We start from the raw sequence: 25,496 nt of genomic DNA on the forward strand, positions 1-25,496 counted from the left end.
TGCCTTTGCTAACCGTCTTAAGTCGGTCTTGAGTTGGTCGTAAGTTGCTCTTGAGTTGGTCTTAAGTTGCTCTTGAGTTGATCTTAAGTTGGTCTTTAGACGCAAGACCGACCGAAGTCGCGACCAACCTTTGGACGTACGTACGTACGTTTTCAGACACGAGGAAGTCTTCGGAAATGCTTGGAGTGTCTCGCCTCAGCTCGGCTGCATTGGTCGCAATCAAAGTAGTGACGGCGTCATGATTCACGTGGCTGTCAGATACAATAATTACAACGCTATCAAAGTCCACAAATCTTTGTCAACACAACCGTGCCCTCAAAACCATCCCTCGTCGACAGCAGAAACCAAATAATGCATTACATGTCACAATGTCTTATATTTTATTCCGGTTTTGCTAAATCAATTTACGATAAGTCTTCAGTAACTTCTCTCAGAAACCGGTGGTTGGTGGATGAGTGGTTGTCATGCCTTGCCGGAGGGTAATAGCAATGATTCTAGACCCGAAGGGATAAATGTATGCATGCACTTTTAAATCTCTAACATCCATAATATTCTCCTCTGAGTCCGCTTGAGTTCTAATTTTCACAATATGTTGTCGCAGTGGGAAACAAATACCCACGCGCGCACAACGTGGTCGGATTGCGCACACATTGTGAACATTTCTACTATGTCATTGTTGTCTATAGACTACGCTACACGAACTCCAACCCATCGCAACCCTGGGAAAAAAATGCAGCTTAATGAAATAATGTGAGGATAGCCTACTCTGAAAGGCATGTGACATCACATTGGGATCATTTGAATCATTGAATTTACTTAACACGGCCCGCTGTCATATTCGCGAGGCAGAGGGTTGAGAATATGGACACACACACACACACACACACACACACAAATATTTGTCTGTTTGTCGTCTTTCTGCCAGCACGTCTTTATGCGCAACGGCTACAAGAAAAACAATTGCCATTATGACCTTTACGCGTAAAGATGTGCAGGAAGGGATGATGCACGGAGGGTCCGTCAAACACAGTACACATGACATCTCCATGAAAGTCGTTAAATACTTGTCAACGCAATCATGTCACCGAAATCCATCCCCAATAACCAAATGTCGGTCTACATATCACTGTAGCATAATCACTCCAAATAACTACACAGAAATGGCCGGTGAAAGCGTGATGGCATGTATACTATCCTAATTCTCACTTGCTGGTGGTAACTGGTAACATATCCATTTCGGCTGAATTTTAAATTAAGCGCAGGTGCCTTATCTGCACAACAGTATATCCAGTATATCCACTTCCACTCATCTCTCTCTCTCTCTCTCTCTCTCTTCCTCTCTCTCTCTCTCTCTCTCTCTCTCTCTCCCCTCTCTCTCTCTCTCTCACTGTGTGTGTGTGTGTGTGTGTGTGTGTGTGTGTGTGTGTGTGTGTGTGTGTGTGTGTGTGTGTGCGCGCGCGCGCGCATCCAGGCTGGCGCGCGCGCAATTCGGGCATATTCGCAACTCTCTGCCTCCTCTCCCTCGTGCGCAGTGACAGTGGACCGTGTGGCTGACGCCATTGCGAAGTTATTTGGCGCGATTTTATTGTGCAGTGATATGTACAGCGACATTTGGTTATTGGGGTGGATTTTGGGGGCATGATTGTCTTCACAGGTATTTAACGACTTTCATAAAGATGTCATGTGTAGCCTACTGTGTTTGACGCACCTTTCAATCTTCCTGCACATCTTCAGGCACAATGCTCTTAATGGCAATTATTTTTCTTGTGGCCTACGTTGGACGTAAGGACTTGCTGGCAGGAAGACGGCATACACAACCAAATATATTTAAAATTGTCTAATCATTGGACATTTTGTGTGGTAAAAGTTAGACACTTGGTGGCAGTAATCAATCACTGTCACTTGAACTCTGCCTGAACCTGCCCCAAGACGCTGAAATGTCAGGAGCAAGACCAACTTAAGAACAACTTAAGAACATCTTAAGAACAACTTAAGACCAACTCAAGACCAAGCCGGAAGACTGTCTTACGAGCGACTTAAGACCTTGGTTACAACGTTGGTCTTAAGAACGAACAAAATGGCTAACGTCGTTAGCAAAGGCACTGTCGAGAAACGACCCCCTGATTATCATAGACTTTCAAATCTCGATTTTTAGAAGCAACGCCGCCGAAGGTGTTGTTTCTCTAGGAGGGCTATCCATGACCCATTTTGGGGTCCCGCACCACAGTTTGGGAACCACTGATATGCAGTATGTGTGTTTGTATCCGAAAAGGTTCCACCTTCGAGTGGTCCACATCCTTACATGAGGTGTTTGTGTGTTTTGTTTTCAGTGAGTCCTTTGTGCTGATTGAGGAGAGTAAGACCTATGAGAATCGCCTACAGAGCCTTATGAGTGAAACCATACAGGGCACAGAGGAGGACCTGCAGGTATAGTCATAATACACACACACACACATGCGCACGCACACACACACACACACACACACACACACACACACACACACACACACACACACACACACACACACACACACACACACACACCTTTCTTCTGCACACTTGTCATTTCGGTACATGTGACACGAAAGTGTCTCTATGACAAATAAATATCCTTGTATGCTTGTAATACCCCAACACACCAACCCCCCACTGACACAAGTTGAACATCAAATTTTCATTATTTTGTATCTGTTGGATGTGTTTGTGATATCTGATGCCTCTTATGTCTTTCAGATGCTAGAAGATTGGGAGTGGCTAAAGAGTCCCCAGTCACTCTGTGATGTGTGATCCTGGGATTGTGTGTGTGCGTGTGCGTGCGTGTGTGTGTGCATGTGCGTGTGCATGTGCGTGTGTGTGTGCGTGTGCGTGCGTGTGTGTGTGCATGTGCGTGTGCATGTGCGTGTGCGTTTGCGTGTGTGCGTGTGAATAATGATATAAGCACAGAAGTGTCTACTGGCCAGTGTGGCAGGAAATCTGCAAACTACACGCTGTACTGAATAGACTAATGATCTGTAGAGCTGTACTGCCACCTTGTGGAGCGGGAGCAACAGTGCAGCCCAGTGTGTGGACCACCGCTGGGTCTCTTTCAACTCAGGACATGAAATATCAGCGGGTACTTTAGGATTCCATGGTAACAACCTGGCCATACTGTCGATATGCCTGGAAGTGGTTTCTGAAAATAGTATTTTTCACTTAGGTTTTCCATTTCTATTGAATTGTAATATTTAGGGGCCAAGCAGCGAAGCTGCCTGGCACCTTAGAGTGTTTCTACGTTTTCTTATTATTAGGGGCCAAGCAGCGAAGCTGGCGAAGGCCCCTACTGTTTTAGCTGGTATTCTTATTATGTCACCTTTCCTCTCCTTAGCAAGTCTATGGCAGCCCATAGAACCGTATGTAGGAAAATTCTGTAAATCGGCACACACATTCGGGCCCGGCTCAGCATTACCCACAGCAATTTATAGGTCCCCAGCCCCAACGCTCTAGCGCCACCAACAGGTCAAAGTTGCAGGTACATTTCTGCTTGTAACTTTTGAACCGCTGGGCCGATTTTCATAAACTTGGTATCCCTGGAATCCTTGGGCCAAGACGAATCCAACGCACCCTATGACGTCATTTTCCGCCGGGATAGTTTTCCCGCCATTTTGGATTTTGTAAAATTCAATAAAAATGCTATTTTTTCGGCAATTTTTGACCAATTCACCCGAAATTCGGTATATAGTATCTCTGTACTGAGCTACACATGGGGTCTTCAGGAATATTAGATATCTTTTATCGTTTAGCCGTGAGAGCCAATCAAAATCGTCGTAAACGTGGTGGAACAGGAAGTGAGGTCATATCTCAGCAACCGTTTGTCGAATTGGGCAGGGATTTTGTACACACATAGTAGTCCATCCCATGACCTACCACAAAAAAAATCAAATCCCCAGCTCAAACTCTGTAGCGCCACCAACAGGTCAAAGTTTTAGCTACATTTTTGCTTGTAGCTTTTGAACCGTACTCCCAATTTTCAAAATATTGGTACACAGGTCATCTTCACACTATGTTGCACCCAGGTATGGATTTTCGTAACGATTGAAAAAACTATCAGCTCACAGCAACCATTCAAAATTGTGGAAAGAATGGAGGGATTTTTTCTCATCTCTCTGTCCCCTGGCGCATGTTCACTGACACCATTCTCGGCAGGGGGTCTGGACACACAAGAGACGAGAGCTTATGTGTGTGCGTAGTTCTGCTATTGCTTTAAAGTGTCAACCAAAGCCCCACTGCCCCAGCCCCTGCAGTCTCTGTTCAAACTAAACTTGGTTCACATGATCACCTTCCCCTCCAAAGATTGCACACCAACATTGGTGAGATTTGGCCTAAAGGGGGCGCTGCAGTTAATTTTGTTGCAGTGGCGACTTGGGCAAGTTTACTGCTTGGCCCCGCATTGCTGCTTGCAGCTATATTTATTATTCACGTTTCTTCTCCGACTGTAAGTCTATGGCAGCCCATAGAACCGTACTGTCGAAAATGCTGAAAATCGGCACACGCGTTAAGGACCGGCCCAGAAATACCCAGAGCAATTTTTAGGTCCCCAGCCCCAACCCTCTAGCGCCACCAGCAGGCCAAAGTTGCAGGTACATTTCTGCTTGTAACTTTTGAACCGCTGGGCCAATTTTCAAAAACCTGGTATCTCTGGAATCCTTGGGCTGAGACGAATCCAACGCACCCTATGACGTCATTTTCCGCCTGGATAGTTTTCCCGCCATTTTGAATTTTGTGAAAATCAATAAAAACCCATAGCCTCCCTCAATTTTTGACGTTTTTTTCTGAAAATCGGTATATAGCATCTCTGGACTGAGCTTCACAAAACTTATGCCTTCAATTTTTTATATCTTTTATCGTTTGGCCGTGACAGCCAATCAAAAACGGCCTAAAAGTCGCCAAACAGGAAGTGAAGTCATATCTTGGCAACCCATGGTCACAATCTTCTGCAAATTGTCACAGACATTCTTGTCCATGCCATGACCCACCAAAACAAATTTCAGGTCGCTAGCTCAAACTCTCTAGCGCCACCAGCTGGTCAAATTTTTAGCAACGTTTCTGCCCGTAACTTTTGAACCGTACACTCCATTTTAAATCTGGTGGTACCGTTGAAATCCTTGGGCCAAGACAAATCCAACGCATCCTATGACATCATCGTCAGCCAATCAAAAAGAGTCTAAACGTTGCCAAACAGGAAATGAAGTCATATCTTGGGAACCCATTGTCACAATCTTCTGCAAATTGTCACAGTCTTTCTTGTCAGTCCCATGACCCACCAAAAAAAAATTCAGGTCGCTAGCTCAAACTCTCTAGCGCCACCAGCTGGTCAAAGTTTTAGCTACATTTCTGCCTGTAACTTTTGAACCGCATGCTCAATTTTTAATCTGGTAGTACTGTTATAATCCTTGGGCCAAGACGTATCCAACGCAGCCTATGACATCATATCCGCCACAATAGAATGCCCGCCATTTTGGATTTGGTGAAAATCAATAAAAGGCTCCTCATCCTTCAAATTTAGGCTGATTTTCACAAGGAAAATGGAGCACTCTAAAGAGATCCCTAAAAGAGTTTTATTACATATTCTAACGTTTGGATGTAACTGCCAATCAAAATCCTCCAAACAGACGCCAAACAGGAAGTGAGGTCATATCTCAGCAACCCATGGTCAGAATCTTTTGGGAATTTTCACACACATTCTTGTCTATCCCATGACTCCCCACAAGAACTTTCAGGTCTCCAGCTCACTCGTTAGCGCCACCGGCAGGTCACAAATCAAATTTCGAGGTATATTTCTGCTTGTAAAAAATAACTATGCGTGTCTCTGACAGTCTGCCTGCTCAGCTCTTTCGGTTGCCTTGGCGACTAAGGCGGACTTACTGCTTGGCCCCGCATTGCTGCTTGCAGCTATATTTTATGGAGTGTCTGTACTGAATGTGCCTTTCTTTTCTTTCTTTTGGTGCCTTAATTAATAGGAAAGTGGAGTGGGGAGAGAGAGATGGGGCAGTGTTGTGACTTGTGACATGACCCAGGCCAAACTTGAACCTGGGTCCACATTAGTCTGGGTGAAAGCCGACTGTTGACTCCGTCAAACAGTCTGAAAGAAGCTAAGAGGAATCCGTGGGAGATGGTCTGACCTTACTCTACAGTTTAAATTAATTGGAGTTCCGAATTCAAATTCAAATCGTACTTTATTAGCATGACTGTTACGATACAGATTTATTCCGTGCCCCTGGTCACGGAAATGTTTTCCGAGAAGGACTCAAGGAAGTGCTTTCTATATTCCCACAGCATTATGTTAAGTCTATCATTAGAAAATAGATATCAAAGCTAATCCGAAACAAAAGAATGCTATAGCAATTTAAGTTGTGTCCTGACCAAAACAATTGAAATACCTTTTCCAGTTGGTTCAGAGGCTATCAAATTCATGTAGTAAACGAAAGAATCCTAGCTGTGCCCAGACCAAAACAATCCCTAACCCTAATCTTTCAGTAAGAAATGTTTTTGAGAGAAAAAAAGTCCAGAGAAAACACAAGACTGTGGAAACATATAGCTGTGGGAATATAGAGAAAGCACTTACGTACTACCACGGAAAACACTTCCTTGACCAGGGGCACAGAATTTTGCAAAATCTGTGAAACTGACACAGATTTTGTGTTCCAAAGGTGTGTATTCATTCCACAGAGTTCTGAGAGATCATGTTGCAGCATAACCAGACAAACATGTGAATAATGTCTCGAGGACCATTTATGGCCCTTTAGGCCGTTTTATCCGGCCCCCACCATAATTTCAATGTTATGCAGCTTCACATGAAATATAGCATAATTTGTAAAGGAATCCTAGAAATTACATTTGCAAGACAATTAATATATATTCGGGGGACCAAGAGAAGGTGGGGTCTGTTGTAAAGTCAGCCGCCTTCAATATAGGCCCAAAGTGCAAGGGGAAATCCTGGTTTGTGTTCATAGTTCAGCCCTCGGAGGACTTTGACGGCCCTTGGAGGAATTTGAAATGGCCCCTCGAATGAAAAAGGTTCCCCACCCCTGCCTTAACTAATCAGTAACGGACTCTGCAGGAGAGTTCTGCTTCACCACTCTCAACTGTTTGCTGATTGGCAGAACCGTGCGCGAACCGAGCAAGGAGGGTTGGGCCACGTAGCCAAAATCTTTGGGTGGCAGTACGTAGGATGGCATCGCCAGGCTAGGTCCACATAAGCATGCAAGCCCTAATGTTGGGGGCTTAGCATGTTTTGCCACAGTAGCCCCCTGCATTTGTCTTTTACTTGGTCCACTATGGTCACCTTTTAGCTTTTTTGTCCATGATGTGGAGTTTGACAGTTTTAGTTTAGTTGAAAAAAAATGAAATAGTGCATGAGAGTGTCTGTAAGAGGATACTGGATTTATACAGTGTGACTGATTGTGAGTGATTTGATTTAATCATCTCTCTAGTTTTGGTGGGCTGTTTTGCTTGTAATATTTTTTTAAGTATTGTACTAGATCTCATCATTTATGTATATTTTGAAAAAATATCTTTTATTACTTGGGAAATCAGCAAAAAGTGTTCACATGATCTTTACATACTGGTACTTTTGTTACATGGTGCATGGTACATTTTGATATGGTATCTTTGACTTTTATTGATGGGAAAAGTGTGTATATTGGAATCGTACATTGTGATACATATAATACATATACATATAATTTTGTACAATATGTAATAATTCTGGCCATCTTGTGCTCAAAAGACTACTGAATTAAATTCCTTTGTGGTGCACTTTAATTTACTTACACATTTCCGGTTCTTTGAGTCTCGTTATCTCAATTTGTTTCTCAGTTCATTTTTACAGTTGACCACTATCTCTGACACATACAGATGCAAAGGAAATGGATCGCACTCAGTTTTTTCAAGTGACACTGAGGAAGGCTCTTGCAGCCGAAACATCTGTCTGTCCCTGCAATGTTTGAATGAAAAGAAAAGAATAAGAAAGAAGGAAAAACTGAGTGCCATCCATTTCCTAACTACTTGACATACAGATGCAAAGAAAATCCCCTGATAACCCTGATACAAAAAACCCTGATGAAGTCGTTTCATGGATGTAGGCAAATATATGAGAATATATCAAGACCCATTGTTTCGAAATGCACACCATATATTTGGCTTACTCTGCTTACAACATTGTTTTTTTCACATGGGGAGAGTACCAGGGGTGAAAGTAGGTAGGTGCCCACAGGTGCATAGCACCGGTATACAATTTACAGCTGGTGCGCAGTACCGGTAAGAGAATAGGTTTAGTGCTGCCCAAAATCCACATCTGAAAAAAGCAAGGTCTGCTATTTAAAGATAAAAACCACACAGTGCCATTTGAGAAAAGTGTCCTCCTATGAAGAGACACTCGAAATAGTCATGCAGCAATAGGTCATTTTGTTTGTTTATTATTTGTTTGTGGGTGGGGGGGTTAAGAAATGAAAACTACTTTCACCGCTGGAGAGTAAACACATTTTCACCAGCTTCATAGAATGAAAGGCAGCACTCCTGTTCAGATGAAGCTTAATGTATGTGGGTGAGGCATATCCAGGCAGGGACTCTCGCTGCTCCCTTCTCCCTCTTGAATCTCTCCCTCTGGATTTGAGCATACTGCAGCTTGACCGTACACCTGAAGTCTCTGAACACCGTGGATTTCATTTTTTTTTTCTAGTTTTTTTTTTTTTCAAAGGATACTAACAGATATTTGAAGAATAAAAAGGCTTGATGTCCCGCTTCTTTGCATCAGTGTCAATGATTTATTTATTATTATATAAATGAAAGAACGTGTCCAATAACATTGAGTAAATGACAAAGAAGGCTGACATAATGGATAAGTATGCGGAAGAGTTGATTAAGTTGAGAGTAGGGCATTTTCATGGATTCTACACGCTTTTCTAATGTTCCCAAACAGGACATTCTCTGTCCATAAGTCATTGGGTACAAGTGGGCAGCTGTGGTGTAATGGTAAAGGAGTTGGGCTGAAGATCAGAGTTGCAGGTTCGAACCCCACCCCTACTGTACCTTTTCCTACACCTCCATGGCTGAAGTGCCCTTGAGCAAGGCACCTAACCCCACATTGCTCCAAGGACTCACTAATACCCAGTAGTATCTGTAAGGCGCCTTGAATTAAAAAAAAAAAAAAAAGGTGTCAGCTACATGTAAGTGTAATGTAATAATAATGAAAGACAAACTAACACAGTGGTTCTTAACCTTTTTTTCTTAAAGCACCCCCTTACCTGTGCCCAAGACAAGCCACGCACCCCCATCCCGAACGTCTACACGTGTACGCACAAAAAAACTGATTTAAGTGATTAATTACAATGCTTTTTTTCTTGAGACATTAATCAATACCTTAATGTCTTGACTTGGGGACCGAAACAGGTTTTAATTTGGTTTTGATTTGACCTAGTTATAATGTTCACTAGCAGAATTTTGGTCACAACCTCAACACAAACAAAATTCCGCGCACCCCTTGAAATCTCTGGCGCACCCCCAGGTTAACACCTACTGTCCTTTCCCAGGCTTCTGGCCCTTTGTCTTGGTGTCGGCCTGTCTCCATGGAGAAAAAAAGAAAAGATTACTTTTCTGTGCTGTCAATCAAGCAACAGTCATTTTCTTTTTCTGTTGGGGGCGGCATTCCGGACTACAAATGGGAGACCTTTGAATTGTGCTTTTGCAAGACATTGAATAAAGACATTGATCATCATTTAGGCTGAGCCTTGCATCACAAGGGCAAAGGTCACCGGGAAGCACAGATGGAAGTAGTTTGACATGCACCTAGACCTAGGCTATAACCTATACTGCCCTACAATTTCAGAACGCAGTATCTTTCCGTACTGGTAAACTGAGAAAAAAGGCTTTAAAGTTTCCTTTCTGGTCACGCAACTGTGTTGGAGGTAAAGTCATGATGATGACACTTCCATATAATACTTTTTTTATGGTGGAAATGTATGCACACAAGAAAAAAAAGAAATAAATAACCTTCTCATGACTTTTTAGCTGAAAAATCAATATGCTGTGTTCTGTTGTGGTATTGCTGCCTACACCCAAACCACGGTTTCAATGGAGAAGTGCAGTATCTCACGTGATATACTGCGTTTTTGGCTTGGAAGACAAGGTAACATCTTAAATAAAAAAGAGCAGTATAGTCGGTTTTTATCGTTTTTTTCTGAAACGGGACAAAGTTTGACAACATTTTTTGACACAAGACAAACAAGTTATTTTAAAGCCAATTTCCCGGTATAAACTCAATTTCGACCATTTTTAAGGTACTGCGTTCTGAAATTGTACGGCAGCAGAGTCTAAGGTATTTTTTCCCATAATCCTCCTGTCCTCGACCTGTGCTTGTACCCTTGCGCTTTGCTGATGCCCCACCTCCGTGTAGAGAGCAATTATGTTTCCCTGTTGTCAGCCTAGCCACAACAACTTTTGGGGGACATTTTCCCATTCAACATCCCCATTGCAAATGATAAAATGTCCTTTGAATTGCACTTTTGCCAGCTAATGAATTAAAACTTCTGTCGAAAATGGGAGGACAGGAGTTAGGATAATGGAAAGAGCCCTTAGAAATGGGGAATGAGCGGCATCATCCACCTTGAGATGAGCAAAGACCTTCTCTACACAGTACCCTTGTATTATATATAGAACATTACAAAACATTAGGACATGTATATGTCCCCGGTTCTCTGAAGGAGAATGAGACAACATCTCTTATCTTATGAGACAACCATAGGCGTGCACAGATAGGGATGAGGTGGTGCTAAAGCACCTGCCCCTTTGCCCTACTGGATAAAAAAATGCCCTTTTGAAAGATTATGTCACAATGTACTGTGGTCACTGTTGACATGATAATCAACTCGTGAAACCATAAGACAATAATGTCCCGGTATAATATATAGCCTCTATAACCTAGTAAGGCACTCAGAAGTTCCACTTGCCCATCATCCTTCCACCCCTCATTCCCCCTTCAGCACCTAACCCCCCAAATGTTTGTGCACACCACTGGAGACAACCACCGAAGCACCTCTGTAATCACCGCCGAAGGCAAGACAGCTGCAAGGACCTGTAACTGCTGCTTTCCCGGAGGGTATAAAAGCGGAGACGTGCATGCGCCAAGTCCTCTTTCCACAACTAAACCTCTGAGCTTGTGAATGTGAAGGGATCTGAAGAGAGATGCCTCCCTCATTCTCCTTCAAAGAACCGGGGACTGATTATACAGTACATGTCCTAATGTTCTCTTCCAGTCGAAATTCGTTCGACATCTCTCTATGGGGGATATAATCGCTCCTGTACGTAGCACCGGAGCCCTAGGGGTAGTGTACCACCTCATTTGTAAGTCGCTATTGTAATGTTGTACAATATAATTAATGTAGTGTAATATAAAGCAATGTTATGTAGTGTAATGTCATGAAGTGTCATGTCATGTTATGTAATGCAATGTAATGTAATGTCATGAAGTGTCATGTCATGTTATGTTATGTAATGCAATGTAATGTAATCTAAAGTAAAAGTCAGAGCAGCTTGACAGATGACCTTGTGAAGGGCCCCAAGGTGAACCCGGGGTAGAGGTCCTGCGTGAACGCAGTGTGCACTTTGTGCAAGAGAGTCATGGAGTCGTCGCTGGTGATGTTGTAGAAGGCCAGAGTCCCTGCCTCCTGGTCAACGTACACCCCTACTCTGGGGCTGGCCACCAGGGGGAGTTTTGTCTCTTCGTTATTGTGCTTGAAAGAGGAACCGGAGCTGGTGAGCGTGAGGCTCCACGACTGATCGTTGAAGCCGAAGCCGCAGTCGTTGCCGTAGCCTTTCCTGCCGATGGTGTTGTAGGAGACGGCCACGTGAACCAGCTCTCCTCTCCACTCCACCTCCCAGTAGCCGCGGCCCAACACGCCCTCGGTGCACAACACTTGCCCCCACACGTCAAATCGTTTTGGATTGTCACGACATGACAATGGCTTATTGGTCCACTCCAGCTGTCTGTCCTTTACGTTCCAGTGCAGGTGTTTGTAAGCCGACTCCGAATCCAGTGTTAGGGGACAGGAGTCTGGACGGGGGACAGGGAACAGGAAACAAATGCATGTGATTCAAGGACAAAGTGCGTGCGTGTGTGTGTGTGTGTGTGTGTGTGCGCGCGAGAGTGTGTTGGAGGGTTGAGGGGATAGTAATAGTAAGGGTATTATATGTGTGCATACAACATGGTAGGAATACTGAACATGCACACTCTTGTTATAACATCTGGAATCAATCAATCAATTAATCAACCAATCACACATCTATTGTCTGAACTTACACTGCAGGAAGTCTTCTCTGGTCACTGGTTCGGCAAGAACAGTTCGCCTTGTAGACACTGGGGGAGACAAAGCAGTTTGTTTCACAATGACCTATTGAAGCAAGTAGGGCCTACAATACTGGGGTGCGTTTCTCGAAAGCGTAGTTGTTAGCCAGTTAGCAACTTCGGTAGTTGCCAGTGGGAAATTGCATTGCAAACAACGTAGTAGCTAATGTAGTTAGCAACTATGGTTTCGAGACATGCACCCCTGTCCATGAACATTGCTAAGCAGTACACGGGAAGACAGACGGCAAAAAAATAACATAACATGTTCGGGAATGGGTCATGTAAGGACCTCAAAGCTTGTTAATATAGAGATGGTTGCCCTCCCAAGTCAATCACGTTTATTCGATGCATCAAATCAATCAAAAATGTACAGTATTTATATGGCAAAATATCAAAATGTAGTTGACTCAAAATGTTTTCAAATACACATACGGTACATTCACAGCAGCTCTGGAGGCTGTCAAGATGGCGTCAATTATCCAGGGTTCATGTGAGAAAGTGCTCGCTCACACCTAGTGCTGGAAGACTTTGTCTGTGATAGTTTTACTTATTCAATGATGTGACGTCGTTTTTGCTTTAGTAGAGAGGGGCTCAAATTTCTCACACCTTACTTGGATACATTACGTTTTTGAAGACCAAATCTAATGTATTTTACTTTCATGAATTTTGAGAGAATACTGGCAGTATAACACTAGGCAATCTCATGGCCAGCAACCAAGAGTTAGGAACAAAACAGAGGACATTTACAGGCGCCAAATTTGAACCTGACCAATGAGGAGCGAGGAGAATTGATAAGCTGATCAAGAGCATCTAGAAGTGGCAAGATCTTGACTACCACGCTAGATTTATGGCCATCATATTCACACTTCCTAACCCTAAGACGTTTGAAGAAATAAAGGTAATTCTTACACTTCAGACCTGTCAAGAAAACTGGGTGTGGCATGGCTGTCCCCTTGGGCGTTTAGGTTCAATTTACTTTCAGCAGTGGTGGTCCTTTGGACAAAGCTTAAGCAAAAGCAGTCTGTTGACTCCACACTCTGGCGAAAGCTAAGAGCAATCCGTCTCCATGGATGGAGGGTGGGAGATGGTATGAGCTTACTCTGCCATCTAAATTCATTGGAGTTCCGATTTCAAACTAAAATTCAAACTGTGCTTTATTAGCATGACTGTTATGATAAAGTGTTGCAAAAGCATACAAATAACAAGAGAAAGTGTAAATAGTGTTACCTTAACCAATCAGTAACGGACTCCGCGGGTGAGTTCTGCGTCACCACTCTCAGCTGATTGGCAAAATAGTGAGTCAACCAAGCTAGGAGACTTTCGCCAGACTATGTGCGGAGCCAAAGTCTTTGGGTGGAAGTACATAGGATGGCATCGCCAGGCTACTTTGGACTGAGCCTGACCTTCAGCCATATCAAATGGATTCCTTGTTTACAGTACTTACAATGCCAAACACAGCGTCAGCCCAACTGCTAAGCACAGCAACTCAGCACAAACTCATGTTTCAAACCTATTGTCACCCAACTACCCTCTACCAGGGGTTCCCAAACTTTACCGTGACAAGGCCCCCCATATACTGATACATTCCAGCCACGGGCCCCCTGACATGGGGCATGCCAAACTATTTTTTTCTGTGTACTCCTATGTCTGTGAGTAAGTACCCCATTGGGATACATAAATTAACGACAATGGTGGTAATGTTCAGAGATGCAATATATCAAAATACTGTATAATGCAGTTATTAACTAAAGAAAATATTGTTTAGCTTACTGTTGTTTGTTTTGATATACATTTATAATTCAATCACTTATTTTGTTTTGCTATACTTTTCCTGCTAACCTGCCGCGGCCCCCCTAGCACTCCCAGGGGTCCCCGGCCCCCACTTTGAAAACCAATGCTCTAGACATGACCATGTGAATCAGGTAATGTGATCTCGAATTGTTTTGAAGAGTTTCGGCCCCTCCAGCCTCACTCGGATCTTCAGAGAATGTCTGGTTTCGGTGCATGTTTCAGAGAGGCTGCAGTTTGGCCAACCTGCAGGTTTAGATGTTGATGTTCAACATTTTAGCAGCTAAAGAGTGTAACATCACAGATTATCCAGGAACATCTGTGATATTATGTTACTCTCTTCAGCTGCTCTCTCTCGCTCAATTCAATACATCGAAACACACGTGTTGTCTAAAATAGTGCATTCATTCTGTCAGTGCAATGACGTTTAGTGCATAGTGCACACAGTGCACTGATGTCTTTAGTGTGTAGTGTTGATGGTAAGGATGGCCTTTCAGTGCACTGAATTTTCATCGTGGGCACCCTAAACACTGAAACATAATGCCCAAAAGTGTAGTCTGATTATCATCGACTTTCAGATATCTTCGAGACTTGGTCTAACCAAGAGCATAACAATACAGTAAACATTTCACAAACGGCATGGTTGACCCGCCTCCCTTGGTTTGCAAATGGTTGTTTGCTTCCTGACAAAGTGGGAGGAGTTTGTGATGTTTCGGGAGCTCAGACAGTACTTGCTCTCGACCTGACTAGCAGCAATGCTGAAGGCGTTGCGTCACTACGAGGGCACGGCCTGGCTACCAAAAGTGCACAAGTGCTCCATTTGAGTTTGAGACACTACAATAGACATAATCCGTCTTTGGTGACATCAGATTGGTGGAATACTGTATGCCTTTTTCGTTGTGATGATGTCAAATGAGTTCCATTTTGAAGAGAAGCAGGTAGGCTATACACCACTAGCCTGATTATCATCGACTTTCAAATCTCTTCGAGACTTGGTCTGACCAAGAGCATAACAATTAAGGTTTCCCAAACAGCATGGCTAATATGCCTCCCTAGGTTTGCTACTGGTTGACTGGTGTATGACAAAGTGGGTGGAGTTTCCCGATTTTTCGGGAGATCAGAAATGATATTTGCATTGCTCTTGGCAGAAGGTGTTGCATCACCACACACCACTACCAGTTTCAGGCAAAAAACAATGCTGTGTACTGTATGTAGTAGCCTATACTATGCCACCACATGTAACGTATGCCTGTTTCAAATACACTGAATCAAAGGTGTCTGTGGTCAGGTGAAAAAGGCCCATGGGCCATTAATGTTTTTTTGGTGTCCGGCGTCAGGGTGGTGCAACATCTACTGCCACTGGTATAAATGAAATGTTGTTTTTACTGTATTAGCTTAAAAGTATATTGTACATTACCAACTTATTTATAATGAATTTATGGGCATTAGCTGTGGTTGCACTCCCTGACGTCTGCTACTAAAAATGTCAATGCCTCTCCCATAAATCATGGGTTCTCAATTTTTGTTTTCCCCTGGCTGCGCACAACTCAACCTCTGATTGTTGGAAACCGCTGTCGGTCAAAAAAATTAGCTCACATGGTTGGCTGCCAGTGTCTTGCCCCTCCTCACAACACTGTGTTTATTAAAAAAAAAAAAAAAGTATAACGAGTCAGAGGACCAACCTGCAGCTGATATGTTGATGGACTCCTGCTGCAAAACATCCTCCAGTAGCAGCTTCAAGGTGGCCACTGACGACTTGACCGCCTCAAAGGAGAGGCTCTCACACACCTCTATGGTGGACACGAACGTGGACTGCAGTGCACTGATGGAAGGGAACGTCTAAGAGCGAGGAACAGAGGGTCACACATCAATGTCAATTTTTTCAAAATGTACTTCATTGTTTGTCACCAATCAATGTTAACAGGTGTTGCTGGCACACAAGATTACAGTTGTGTTTGACTACACTCCAATATACAGTTAAAATACCTCAAAGCAGACATGATAACAGAATAGTCTAGACACATTTTTCATATTTGTGAATGTTAGAAGCATTTTTTAGTAAAAGTTGGGAACCTATGTACTTAACATAATTTAAGTGTGCTGAATTCAACTAGACTGGTTCCCAAGCTGAATTTTGAGGTTTTGACAGTTAAATTTGAAAAACAAAATGGCTGCCAAAATATGCTATTTTTGACAGAGCATTTTTACCAACTATTGCTGTACTTGGAAATAGATGCTCTTTTCTATAATTTTGTGTCCCATTAATGTTTGTTGATGAATGTATCTACTATAGAGGATTTTAAAAAGTATAAAATAGCTTCTAGAATGCTAATAATGCTAATATTGTAGGCTAGGTGTTAGCCTAAACGTTTTAAATATTTAGCTTTTCTAATAAGATATTTGTAGCCTATGTGTGTTTATATGGTTAAGAAAATTGATGTAAGTATTTTAGAAATACTTTGCATAATGTGAAGTATTTAGTGTTTCCAAAAAATCACTGAAAGTTGCTATTGGCTCTCTGAAAACTGTCCAGAAATCGCTAGATGACACCATGATATTACATATAATGTAAATTTTGAAAAATGTTCAGACATATTTTACATATTCTATCAGATACTATTGCATACATTCCAGATAGTCTATACATGCTACTCAGCCTGGTTGTTAGTGGCCAGACATCTGTTGAAGATGATGGAATTGGTGGCAAGGAAAAACTTCCTCAAAGAAGAGTTCTGAATGAGGCTAAAGTCCTTGTTTATTGTGTCAGTGATGGCAAAAAAATGGACTCTGAAACATGTCAGTCTTGCTTGTACTCTTCATCAAGCTATTGGGTAAAAGACCTAATATGACTATTCAATCAGGCAGGTCATTGTCTGAGTTACGACCAGGTCCTCCAAGTCCAGATCCTCCTTAGCTGAGAGCACTCTAAAACACTGAACCAAGAGAGTGGTGCCATTATTCCAACAAACATTGTGACAGATAAATTCATCCACTACACATGTGATAACATTGATATCCTGGATGAAACACTTGACGGGAAGAATACTTCCCATGCAACACAAATGGCAGCATGGCAGAGAGGCCAACCAATTGATGATTCTGTTAAAGATATAGAGGTGTCTACTAGACATACATTAAATGTGCCAAATGCCCTGATGGAGCTACATCCTCTCTGGATTACTCATAGGACATTCAAGCCAACTTTTTCAGCACCCATTGCTTAATCATGCTTTGGAAAATCTGGAGAGGAGCATAATTATGCTAGACAAGCAAAGGCTACGGATCTAGCTTTCTTCTTGCACTGTCAAAACTTAGACATGAAGACTTCTTGGTCAGTGTTCAATCAGTCACTGTCATCAAAGGAACAACAGACTGCTGCGGGGTATTTGCCAATAGTCCTCGCTACTGCACACGTTTTGATACTTTGAATACAAAAGCATTGTCATATCTTAACATTTTTATTTGGACAGGAACAGTTATCACAGTTGACCAAGCATTGTACTAAAGAGTTAAAGTGGGCAATTTCCGAATAGAACAACAGATGAATACCTCGCCTAGGAGGACTTAACTTGTCAATCAACTTCCTTAAGGCCATAGGAGAACATATGAATGGATCTGGACTGACCAATGTATGGATGGTGGATTGCTTGGATAAGGCCCTGTTGAACTTGTTCTGGCAGGAAAGGCATCCAACAAAGCCATGGCACACAAGTTTACTCTGCAATCCCTTTAGGGTCTTCTCATGCCAAGTCTTCTCTACCTGTCTTGCTAGGATGGCTAATGGTGATGATCCTCAGACATTAGTGAACTGATTTCATTCCAGTATCAGGAAAAGGACAGAAATCTTCTGCATGATATTGCTGAGAGTCAATGTGAACTGGTGGCAGTATATGGATATGGTTACTGTTCTGCTGCAATACACAAGAGAAACAACGTGAAGCTATGGGATCTGAATGTTCACTCTTTCAGCCTAATGTTGCCCTACTTTAAGCGGTATGGCCATCTTAATTATGCACAATGGGGCCCAGTGTATCTACTTGATGAGTCAGCTTCCAGAACCATTTTATCTGAATTCCAAAAAGGTCACTTTGTGGTCAAGAGATTGGCTCACAAGTTCAGCTAGATTCTGATCAGGCTATGAAGTGGGTAAATGTCACAGGCAATAAAAGAGCATAATTGTGATCACCGAGACAGCCCCAGCTTTGTGTAGGTGGACACTCTCTTTTAACCTGAGATCACACATTGCAGATCAAACATATGAAATGTACAGTGTCCTCCCCATGGCAGCAAGAAACTTCACAATGACGGAATCTACTCACGGCAGATTAGAAACAATACGGAGTAAAAGTTCTTTACAAACATTTGTGCGTACCCGGTTCCTTGGACTCACGTCTCCTGACTGAGGTCACGAGTACCCTGAAGGACACGAGTTACGAGAGCTTGACTAGTTCTAGCCTGCTCTGTCCCTTTGTTCTCTTGACTATGGTCGACTGCTGGCAAAGAATTTCAGTGGAGCCAGACTCTGACTCCCCCCTGGCAAAGTGCTTCGATCTCCCGCCTAAGGTGGACGACTCTTTATCCCAACTCCCTGCCACCACAGAGAATCTCATACAGTACTGACCACCACCCTAGTGGCTGATGTGGCTTCCCCAGCTCGAGCAGCTGCCTTGGAGCCCCTTGGGCATCACCGCAGGCCACTGCGCTTGGCACGAAAGCGCACCCTGTCACCAGGCATGGCGCGCTCCAAAAGTCCTGCATAATGCACCACGAGCGCCTTCGCCTGACGCCTCCCTTTTTCCCCTCCTGCAAGGAAGCGAGATTTCTCAGGGTTTGTCCCCCCTTAGCCCACGGGGCTCAGGGGCCTCAGCTGAGAGCATAGGGGCTTCAGCCCCTCCTGCTACTTTCCCCTCTCCTGCAGGTTCGAGTCTGGCAACGGACCAGGAGGAGGACATACCCCAGCCCAGGGGCCACCTGCCCCTATGGGTCTGGCAAGGGAACATTTGAACCTAACCGCTTTTCTGGATAACGTTATCAGGACAATTTAAGGGGCCAGGGCCCAATCTACTTTGACACTGTATAACCTGAAGTGGTCTGTCTTCCAACGCTAGTGTGACCAACGCGAAAGTGTTCAGTACCGATGGTGTTGTCCTTCCTACAAGACTTATTGGGGGGAGACAAGGCTTTGCCATTTAAGTCTACTTTGCAGCGATTTCATCGTGCCATGTAGGATTCGGTTCCAACACTCTGAGTGCCCATCCACTAGATACTTACGCCCCGTGCTACATCAGACGATACCTTCCTGGGATACCTTCCTATCTCTCTAGTACTGGAGGCTATGTGTGGGGCCCTTTTCGAGCCCCTCCAAGAGGGGCCTCTCCAAACTGCTTTTGCACACCACCTTTCAGATCCGTGGAAGAGAGGTGACAACACAACTTGTGCCCTGTGCACGCTTTACGCATCTACATGAACAGGACTCACTCTTTTAGGAACACTGAGCAGCTGTTTGTGTGCTTCATCAAGCCCTCTACAGGGCTCACAGTTTTGAAATAGAGGTCTCCAAATGGTTGGTTCAAACCATTGCCCTGGCATATGAGTCCAAGGGTCGCCAACCCCCGGCTCAGATTAGGGCTCACTTTACCAGTGCAGGTCTCTACATCTTGTCCTCTCTTCAAGGGTGCAGCAGTTTCAGAGGTGTGCAGAGCGGTTGGTTGGGCCAACCCCGCCACCTTTGTCCGGTTCTACCGGCTAGATGTGACCACGTTGCCACAGGAACATAGGGTTCTGGGCAGGACCACTGATTGTCTGTAGGGTGATAGGAACGCTATCCTTACAGGATGCTCTTGGAGTTCTGCCTAGTTTGGACCAGCAATCGGGAGTGATTGTAACTCTCCCATAGATATGTGAACGATTCGACTGAAAGAGACCATTAGGACATTAATATGTCTCCGTTCTCTGAAGGAGATGAGTGAGCCATCTCTCAAGACAACCTTATTGCCGACAGCCGAAGAGATGTTTGGCATCAAAGTGGCTTATTTGCGCGCAACCATTCGGTTTAAGTGGACATCTTGCCCACACAGTTGATTGGACCTTTGGCGTGATTGCAAAGGTCTTCAGCTAATCGTACAGCTGAGAGTGCGCTCCCATAGAGATGGCTCACTCATCTCCTTCAAAGAACAGGGGACATATTCATGTCCCAATATTTAGTCTTTTAGATAATACTATCTTCTTTGCCTCTCTTTTTCTTTCCAAATCTTATTGAATGACAATTTTATATGATACTGTGCTTCATGGAGGCTATTGCTATTGAATGCCAGTTTACGAGAATATCTTATTATTAGAACGGCATAATTATAGTATTTTTTATGTTTTTGCCATGACAATTTGCCTTTGTGTAAGGGTAGGAATACATGATAAATGCAAATATGTGAGCATTGCACATTTATTTCCATGGAGAAGTGGTACTTTCTACGTATTCTGCCCAAAATCAAGAATTTCGGCGGCCATTTTGTTTTTTGCCCATTTCATGGTCAAAAACTCAAAATTCAGCTTGGGAACCAGGCTAGCTGAATTCAGGGTACTCTAATTGTCTTAGAAAACTAGGTTCCCAACTTTTACTAAAAAATGCTTCTAACACCCTTATAAAGGGCCTTTTTCTGGAAATGCTTCTAGTCTAGAATGAGAACATCCGGATCACAATAGCCATGTAGGCCTACGTAAATGCCACCCACCGTTGAGTACCTTATTTTGATACAATACAGGGAAATTTACCAATATTTGGGCGTTGCCCAATTATTTTTTTGTAAAAGCATATGGTTTGCTCTACTGTTGAGGTGAAACACAAAGTACCTGTCAATCATCACAATATATCTGTTTAAAGCCTTTGCACAATGAGCTTGGGATTTCTATTTTTCTTGAGGAGCTGTAGGCTACTATTTAGCCAAATACCATACACTTGTCACTGATTGTTAGCCCCTTAATGCACGCCGTATCTCTAGTGGCACGCTGTAATAGCCATTGAAAAGTTAACTACCATAGTACTACAATACTATGACATAACACAGGGCCTTTAGTAATGCACTACGACTTGGTCATTGCCATTCTGGTAACAGCACATTTATAACGTTGTGTCTTAACGGGTTAAAAGCAGTAGCCTATGGTATTAAAGACAAAGCTACTAAATTGCTGTACTCGAAAGTATGATGGTGATTGTTCATCTTGTGTACCTGGAGGAAATGGACATCATCCTGTAAATGTGCGAGCTCCTCCAGCTCAGCATCTCTCCTCTTCAGCTCGGCAATCTCCTGCTCCAGCTTCTTGAGGAGTGCTTCAGTCCGGCTCACCTCCGCCTCCTCCTGAGCCCTGATCAGCTCTGTCACCTCAGAGCACCTCCTCTCCAGGGAGCGCATCATCTCAGCAAACATGCCCTCCGTGTCCTCCACCGCTGACTGTGCAGAGCTCTGATTGAAGACATATGCAAACAAGGGCAAAGTCCATTGCCAACAACTGACATGACATTGTGTTATAAACTGTATCAATCAATCAATCAAACTTATTTGTATCACATTATCATACATAAATGTCATTCAAAGTGCTTAAGAGCAAAGGAAAGAGAGGAAAAAGAAGAAACTATATTGTGTTATATATGTAATTAACCATCACCAAAGGCAGATGAGAATAAAGCTGTTTATTTTATTTCCTTTTAAAACAAGATAGGCTAGGCCTACTGTTGGGGCAGTTCTAATTTGGACAGGAAGTTGATTCCAGCATTTTGCCGCAAAATGACTAAACACAATCTCCAATCATAAGATGTTGACTTCTGAGATGGGTATAGGAGCAGAGTTGTTGGTAGAACAGAAGTTCTCACCTTGAGAGTTTCCACAACATCATGCAGTTCCTGTAGCTCCTTCTCTCCCTCCAGAATTCTCCGCTGGAAACTCCTCTGAGTGTCCCTCAGCTGTAATTATAATACAATTTGTTAATCCTACTTATTATTATTATTATGATTATTATTATTATTATTATTATTATTATTATTATACACATATTGTGTAGGTGAAATAATGACTTGGCCATTTCTTTAAGGTTCATCAACTTGTCAAACTACTCGTCATTCGAGCATGCAGTTGCATCTGAAGATAGGCCTGCACAAAAGGCCAAGAAAGTGCATCCATGTTAGGAACTTCACAATAGCCTATTTTCCTTCAAATACGTTACATGTAACGTATAGCCAGGGTAGGTACCCTTTAGGCTATGCTGTAACATTTATAATAGGCCTACATTCTATATTAATGGACGTGTATACCGTTATAACATAGGCCTAAACAAGACAGCACTTTTGGGACTCCTTTCCACAACCAGGGAGAGCAGAGCTATGCGCATGAATGACCTCTGCTCTGATTTGTTATAGGTGTGTCTCACGGCCACTGTTTACCAGTCTGATTACAATAGCAAAAACACAAGACAAAGACCAGGCAGAATTGTACGAGACTCTTTAGTTAACCTGCTTGTGGCGAGGACACATCTTCTCCTTCCCTTGACGTATCGCGTCAACAGCCGACTGCGCGTCTCTATGAAGTTGGTTGTATGGTTCCGAGTCGGACCGTGTCCCCAGGCATTTGAACGCACCGAGGTTCTTCCCAGTGCATACGTTGCACTCCACATCCCCTGGTCCCCCCGAATCAACACCAACGGGCTCCTGAATTATAGTCTTCCGTAACTGTTCGACGAGCTGCGCGAATATGTTATTTTTGTTCAACACAGGTCTTGGAGAGAACGTCTGTCTGCACTGGGGGCAGCTGTAGACGCCCTTGGGATCTTCCTGATCCCAGAAACTGTTCAGACAGCCCTTACAGTAGCTGTGACCACACAGAATAGTAACTGGAACTTTTAGAAGGTCTAAACAAATTGGACATGTAAAAAGCTCCGGATTCAGTTGTGCTGCTTCTGCCATGTTGCTTTGGTCAAAGAAATCACTTCCCAAAGCAGGAAATGCGACCGCTGTTAACACAGCGCCCCTCCCTGCGCCTATCCGTCACACATGTGCACTACACACACACCCACCCAGTGAGGTATTCAGTGAGCACACCCTTCTGTCATGAATAACCTCATATTTATAGACATGTTGGCATGCTCTCATTGCTGTGAAATATGTAGGCCTAATGATTTACAATAGCAGTTCATAATCCTTGTAAAAAGGTAAGCTACAGAGTGTCCATCAAGTCTATTGAAAGAGGTGAGGAAACATAACTTGAATAAAGGCATTTCATATCTAGACCTAAAGGAATTCCGCAGAAAACAATCTATTTTTTCATTGTATGTGTTCATTGCAATGAAGTGCACTAGCAAAAAATGAAAAAAAAAAAAAAATTCTTCTGCAGTGAAAAAAAACAATAGAAGAAAGTTTGCATGTAGTATCTTGCATAAATATTGCATCCCAGTGCAAATCAGATATCCAATGTGTCTCAGGCTTTCCATGCTCTAGTCTACAGCATTAAATAACATACAATACACTGAGCTGCCGTTTTTATCCAAAGCGACTTAGTTATTTTACAGGGTGTTGGTTACAGTCCCTGGAGCAATGTGTGGTTAGGTGCATTGCTCAAGAGCACTTCAGCAATGGATGGAGGTGCAGGGATAGGTAAGGGTGGGATTTGAACCTTTAACCCTCTGATCTTAAGAATACCTCCCTAACCGTCTTACCACGCAACATTTGGGCAGTCCACAACACAATGGAATGCACTATCAGGTGACTTAAAACTGAAGAGGTGTGGCCCATTGTGTGTGTGTGTGTGTGTGTGTGTGTGTGTGTGTGTGTGTGTGTGTGTGTGTGTGTGTGTGTGTGTGTGTGTGTGTGTGTGTGTGTGTGTGTGTGTGCGCGCGCGCATGCATTTTTACTCTAAATGCTACAGAGGCAGAAGTCAAGACACTGATGTGTCATGTCAGGTGCAGTGCGCGTCCATGGATGGCAGGAACCGTACAGTGGTGAAGAGGAGTTCAGCACAGCTGGGCTCACTAGCTCTATCTGAGGACAGCAGCACAAGCTTCTTAGCGCACCCCCTGCTCATCCAGACTTGTTTGTTCTGAGGAGGTTTTTATTTTTAAGTGGAACTTGGTAGTTTTCCCTCTTCATCTTTACATGGGAGCTTCTCATTTACATTTTAATGTTGAGTAATGTGAATGCTGTTATCATTTCTCTTGCAGGTGCTGGCACCATCATGTCAATGGGTGTGGATGGATCAGGATACAAGGAGCTGAAAGAAGATACTGGGCTGAGGGCATTTTCAGTCATAAATGGAGAACTCCTGAGTGGGTGACCAAGGCTGGTAATGAATGATGGTGTCTGTGAAGTTGTTGTACAGTGTACATTGTTGTGAGCATAAATGACCACTAGATGGTGCTATGTAGACACTGAAGCCAGAGCTCTGACTGAAGCGCTGTTGTGCTCTTGTACATTTCCCTGGAGACTTGAGTCCCATGAAGGCAAGGTTGGCCTACTCGTCTAGCAGTAGGCCTAAGTAGTGTGCAATGTTTTGCCTCCTCAGACACAACCAAGTTTTGGTTCAGAGATGATGGACAAAATGACAAGCTGTGGTTTGAAGTGGACACATATGTTGGTGCTCTGAAGGCCTTCAGCAAATCCACCCTACCGTGTGAGCGTGGACCATGCAAGTCTCTTGGCATACACAGTTTTGACTCCTACTGCCCATGTTTCACCACACAATCAAGGTAGTGTTTAAATTTAATACATTTAAATGAAACGTTCAAATTTGTGAATGGACAGCATACATTTTGAAAATGAACCACTAGGTAAAACATTTACTGGTCTGACCATGTCCAGTATGTTAGGCAGCCAATGATGTGAATTACTGGAAATTCGAAATGGTGGACATGGAGAAGTGCCACCTTCATGTATGAAATGTAATTTTCCCAGACAAATTCATTCTTAGAAATTGATGGCAATAGTATAAATAGGCATATGAGTGGCTGTGAATGAGTAGTATGCACTGTGGAACAACCGTATCTCACGCCTTTCGTAAAGTCTTCACGAAAAAAATAGAGTAATTTTCGTGGTGCATTCACGTTATTGCCCGCCTTTCGTAAACTCTTCACGAAAATAATAGATTAATTTTATTAATTCACTTGAATTGCCCGACTGTTGCCTAGCGACCCACTAGTTTGATGCCCTTTCGGTAGCCTACCGTCACATGGTAATCAAAAATTTCAAACAAGGAATTTAGGGTTAGGTTTAGGGTCAAGGTTAGGGTTAAGGTTAGGGTTAAGGTTAGGGTTAGGGTTAGGTTTAGGGTTAAGTAGGGTTAAGGTTAGGGTTAGG

General features: G+C 43.3%; 2 protein-coding genes across 3 annotated transcripts in view; one reads left to right on the forward strand and one right to left on the reverse strand.

Moving 5' to 3' along the window:
• Nucleotides 1–2,858, forward strand: part of ikbkb (inhibitor of nuclear factor kappa B kinase subunit beta) — a 72,427-nt gene extending 69,569 nt beyond the window's left edge. For both annotated transcript variants that reach the window (XM_063195440.1, XM_063195441.1), the window contains exons 21-22: nucleotides 2,331–2,427; nucleotides 2,734–2,858. In XM_063195440.1, the coding sequence (XP_063051510.1) occupies nucleotides 2,331–2,427; nucleotides 2,734–2,787 (151 nt within the window). In that variant the 3' untranslated portion in view covers nucleotides 2,788–2,858. The remainder of the gene's footprint in view (nucleotides 1–2,330; nucleotides 2,428–2,733) is intronic.
• A 6,328-nt stretch (nucleotides 2,859–9,186) lies between these two features.
• On the reverse strand, nucleotides 9,187–23,148 carry LOC134446146 (tripartite motif-containing protein 16-like protein). The gene is made up of 6 exons (XM_063195442.1): nucleotides 22,665–23,148; nucleotides 22,029–22,118; nucleotides 21,388–21,621; nucleotides 15,847–16,003; nucleotides 12,332–12,388; nucleotides 9,187–12,085 (listed from the first exon to the last, which is right to left on the reverse strand). The coding sequence occupies exons 1-6, from the start codon at nucleotides 23,112–23,114 to the stop codon at nucleotides 11,556–11,558; spliced, it is 1,518 nt and encodes a 505-aa protein (XP_063051512.1). The 5' UTR covers nucleotides 23,115–23,148; the 3' UTR covers nucleotides 9,187–11,555.
• Nucleotides 23,149–25,496: the final 2,348 nt, after the last annotated feature.

This window comes from Engraulis encrasicolus, chromosome 3 (genome assembly GCF_034702125.1).
Source record: "Engraulis encrasicolus isolate BLACKSEA-1 chromosome 3, IST_EnEncr_1.0, whole genome shotgun sequence".
NCBI lineage: Eukaryota > Metazoa > Chordata > Actinopteri > Clupeiformes > Engraulidae > Engraulis > Engraulis encrasicolus.

Excerpts from the sequence above, each read along its gene's own strand:
- LOC134446146 (XM_063195442.1), bottom strand. The coding sequence starts at position 23,114 with ATGGCAGAAGCAGCACAACTGAATCCGGAGCTTTTTACATGTCCAATT. Across the intron at positions 16,004-21,387 it reads ATGATGTCCATTTCCTCCAG|ACGTTCCCTTCCATCAGTGC; the intron begins GTACACAAGATG and ends CCTCGCTCTTAG. Across the intron at positions 12,086-12,331 it reads CAGAGAAGACTTCCTGCAGT|ACTCCTGTCCCCTAACACTG; the intron begins GTAAGTTCAGAC and ends TCCCCCGTCCAG.